General features: G+C 53.2%; 1 protein-coding gene across 2 annotated transcripts in view; it reads left to right on the forward strand.

Annotated features, from left to right (window-relative positions):
- The window catches only part of KLK12 (kallikrein-related peptidase 12), a 5,891-nt gene extending 1,781 nt beyond the window's left edge, over positions 1 to 4,110 (forward strand). For both annotated transcript variants that reach the window (XM_011965928.1, XM_011965929.1), the window contains 3 exons: positions 1,063 to 1,322; positions 2,290 to 2,423; positions 3,750 to 4,110. In XM_011965928.1, coding sequence (XP_011821318.1) covers positions 1,063 to 1,322; positions 2,290 to 2,423; positions 3,750 to 3,905 — 550 coding nt within the window. In that variant the 3' untranslated portion in view covers positions 3,906 to 4,110. The remainder of the gene's footprint in view (positions 1 to 1,062; positions 1,323 to 2,289; positions 2,424 to 3,749) is intronic.
- Positions 4,111 to 4,305: the final 195 nt, after the last annotated feature.

Genomic DNA, 4,305 nt, shown 5'->3' on the forward strand with positions numbered 1-4,305 from the left:
TTTGGAGACAGAGTCTTGCTCTTTCTGTCACCCAGGCTGGAGTGCAGTGATGCTATCTTGGTTCACTACAGCCTCAACCTCCTGGGCTCAAGTGATCCTCACACCTCAGCCTCCCAAGGAGCTGAGACCACAGGCCTGCGCCACCACATCCGGCTAAGTTTTAAATTTTTTTGTAGAGACAGAGTTTCGCTATGTTACCCAGGCTGGTCTCAAACTCCTCAGCTCAAGCGATCTTCCTGCCTTGACCTCCCTAAATGCTGGGATTACAGGCGTGAGCCACTGCTCCTGGCCTGGAACTTTTTTTGTGAAAGGGGAGCTCAGATGCAAAGAAACAGAGACTCAGGAGAGAGAGAGGGCCAGAAGCAGGATGCAGAGAGGCCACTCATCAACCCACTCGTTCATTCAGTCAGCAGCGTGGACGGCACATGCGCTGTGCCAGGCGGTGGGAATAAGGCGGTGAACAAGGCCCACTGATGTCCCTGTCTTCATGGGCTTCACTGGCCGAGATAATCAGAAAGACAGGCCCGGCGCAGTGGCTCACACCTATAATCCCAGCACTTTGGGAGGCTGAGGTGGGCAGATCACTTGAGGTCAGCAGTTTGAGACCAGCATGACCCACATGGTGAAACGTCATCTCTACTAAAAATACAAAAATTAGCCGGGCGTGGTGGCGGGCACCTATAATCCCAGCTACTCAGGATGCTGAGGCAGGGAAATTGTTTAAACCCGGGAGGCAGAGCTTGCAGTGAGCCAAGATGGTGCCACTGCACTCCAACCTGGGTGACAGAGCGAGACTCCGTCTTGGAAAAAAAAAAAAAGGAGAGAGAGACACAGATGCAGGGACATGGGAGGAGAAACAGTGAACACCCAAGATGGAAAGAGGGTGATGGAGGTCGGGAACAAGCCTGCAAGAGAGACTTGGAGAATGAGAGGCGCGGGTGAGAAGACAGACAGTGAGAGGCAGAGCAGCGGGGAGTGGCAGCAGGGCCTGGGAGTGTCCGTGGAGGGGTGCAAGGTGGGGGTCTGCCTGTCTGCCACCCGCTCAGCTGTCGCCACCGGCAGCAGGTACTGGGTGCGCCTGGGGGAACACAGCCTCAGCCAGCTCGACTGGACCGAGCAGATCCGGCACAGCGGCTTCTCCGTGACCCACCCCGGCTACCTGGGAGCCTCGACGAGCCATGAGCACGACCTCCGGCTTCTGCGACTGCGCCTGCCCGTCCGCATAACCAGCAGCGTTCGACCCCTGCCCCTGCCCGATGACTGTGCAACTGCTGGCACCGAGTGCCACGTCTCAGGCTGGGGCATCACCAACCACCCATGGAGTAAGGGGCCCGGGGCCAGGGGTCAGGGATCAGGATGGGTACAAGTCTGGGATGCAGGGGGAGAGGTCACATCATGACACCTTAGAGGAAGGATGGGTAAAGGGTCAGGGTGTGGGATGGGACATCAGGATCATGGTTTGGGGTCAGAGATTATGGTGGATTGGGGTCTTGGGAGTCAAAGGGGTTAAGGGACTGGGTATGAAGTCAGGGATCAGAGGTCAGAGACATGGTCAGAGGTCAGAGTGTGTCAGGGGTCATCACACTGGAGCAAAAGGCATATTTTTTATATATATATATGTAAATAGGATATGGGCCTTGTGGGTCATGGGTCTTGGGTTAGAGGTCACTGTAGAATTAAGGTCATGGGATCCAGAGGTTGTACAATCTGGTTAGAATCTGAGGATGGACATTGGGATTCTATCCGAAATCACATATCTGAGATTGGAGGTCATAGCGTTTGGGGTGTGAGGTCTGAGGTTTGAGGTCGTGGAGGCTGGGGCCAAATAAACTAGGATCAGGGGTCACTGGCATTGGAAGCAGTGAGGTTTGGAAGATGGGGAGCTGAGGTTGCAGGTTAAGGTAAAGACAGGGACATGGGGTCAGGAGACAAGATATGAGATCAAGCTGGGATCATAAGGTAATAAGATAGAAGGTCAAAGATCACAGTAGTAGGCACTGAAGAGGGTCAGGTCTGGATTCGTTGTCTCTGAGGCTGGAGAGACAAGAAAGGTCTTGAGTTATGCCACTCAAAGTCAAATGTCAAAGACCAAAGAGACTGTCAATCATCTGAGGTCATGATTCATATGAAATTAAGTCGTAAATATGTAACTTGGAGGTTTCAGGATTGTAGTACAGGTTGGTGAGGGGCTGGGATATTGACTCAGATGGGCCACATCGAGGGAAGAGGGATGTGACCTCAAAGTGAGGAGATTTAGGGGACCCTGCAGCACGCATGTTCCCTCTCCAGACCCATTCCCGGATCTGCTCCAGTGCCTCAACCTCTCCATCGTCTCCCACGCCACCTGCCGTGAGGTGTATCCCGGGAGAATCACAAGCAACATGGTGTGTGCAGGCGGCGTCCCGGGGCAGGATGCCTGCCAGGTGAGCGTGCGTGGTCACCAGGACAGAAAGGGAAGGGGAGGGGCTGGAAGCAGGAGAGGAACTGATGGAGGATGAATCAGGGAAAGGGGATGCTGGAGAGAGATGGGGTCAAAAAGGAAGGCAGAGGCTGGGCGCGGTGGCTCACACCTGTAATCCCAGCACTTTGGGAGGCCAAGGCGGGCAGATTACTTGAGGTCAGGAGTTCAAGACAAGCCTGGCCAACATGGTGAAACCCTGAATATACTAAAAATACCAAAATTAGCTGGGGGTGGTGGTGCAAGCCTGTGGTCCCAGCTACTCGGAAGGCTGAGGCAGGAGAATCGCTTGATCCCGGGAGGCAGAGGTTGCAGTGAACTGAGATTGCGCCACTGCACTCCAACCTGGGCAACAGAGCCAGACTCTGTCTCTAAACAAAATAATAATAATGATGATGATAATAATAATAGTAATAATAATAATAATGGAGGAGAGGCCCAGGATAAGGGAGGGAGAGAGACAGGGAGTAAGAGAAAGGACCAGGGAATAGAAGAGGGGAAGGGACAGAGAGAGAAGAAGGAGGAAGGGAACAGAGAAGGAAAGATGGGGTAGGGGACAGAGGGAGAGGCAGCAAAACAGACAGACAGAACTGGGAGCCCAGACAGGGAATCAGCTGTTTCTGGGGCTCTAAGTCTTTCCCACACCATCCTCCAGTTGGTGCTGTCCCAGACCCAGAGAGATTTGAGGATGGTGGCCTCTCCTCTTATTGGTCAGGGCCCCAGCCATTGTCCTTGAGAGAACTCTGTGCTCCTGATGGAGTCCTGCCCACCTTCCCTGGGATTGGTTATTGGTGATGGCACTCTCTCCCCTCATTGGTCAGAACCCCAGCCATTGTCCTTGAGAGAACCTCTACCCTTTATGGAGTCCCACCCTCCTCCACTGGGATTGGTCATTGGTAATAGTGTTCTCTCTCCTCATTGGTCAGGGCCCCAGTCATTGTCCTTGAAAGAATGCTCTACTCTTTATGTTGTCTTGACAGCCTCCCCTGGGATTGGTCATTGATGATTGTGCTCTCTCTCCTCGTTGTTCAGGGCCCCAGCCATTGTCCTTGAGAGAACCTCTATCCTTTATGGAGTTCCACCCTTCTTCCCTGGGATTGGCCCCTAGAGACAGTGGCTCTTCTCTTTTGGTTAGCCATTGCCATTGTCCTCTGGGAAAGTGATTATACTCTTTCCTCTTTTGACCAGACTTGGAGCCCTCCCCAAGGCCCAGGACTGGGTTGGAGGGTTGGAGAGGAAAATAGAAATAAGATGTCTCCCTTGTTCAGACAGCACTTCTCTTCCTTTCCAGGGTGATTCTGGGGGCCCCCTGGTGTGTGGGGGAGTCCTTCAAGGTCTGGTGTCCTGGGGGTCTGTGGGGCCTTGTGGACAAGATGGCATCCCTGGAGTCTACACCTATGTTTGCAAGTATGTGGACTGGATCCGGATGATCATGAGGAACAACTAACCTGTTTCCTCCACCTCCACCCCTTAGCTTGGGTACCACTCTGACCCTCAGAGCACCAATACCTCCTCCATCACTTTTCCCGGCTCCACTCTTGTTGGCCTGGGAACTTTTTGGAACTTTGACTCCTGCCAGCCCTTCTAAGACTCATGAGCAGGATGGAGAGAAGTGTGCAATGGTCTGGAATAAATACAAATGAAGGAGGGGCCATGTCTGTCCATTTGAAGTCCCCATGCTGGTTGAGACTGGAAGAAGGACTCAACAGTTTCCCTATCTCATACAAGTAGAAACAGAGCTCAAATAAGGCCGGGCACAGTGGCTCACACCTGTAATCCCAGCACTTTGGGAGGCTGAGGCGGGTGGATGACTTGAGGTCAGGAGTTCGAGACCAGTCTGGCCAACA

Source organism: Mandrillus leucophaeus, unplaced genomic scaffold (assembly GCF_000951045.1).
Source record: "Mandrillus leucophaeus isolate KB7577 unplaced genomic scaffold, Mleu.le_1.0 Scaffold74, whole genome shotgun sequence".
Taxonomy (NCBI): domain Eukaryota; kingdom Metazoa; phylum Chordata; class Mammalia; order Primates; family Cercopithecidae; genus Mandrillus; species Mandrillus leucophaeus.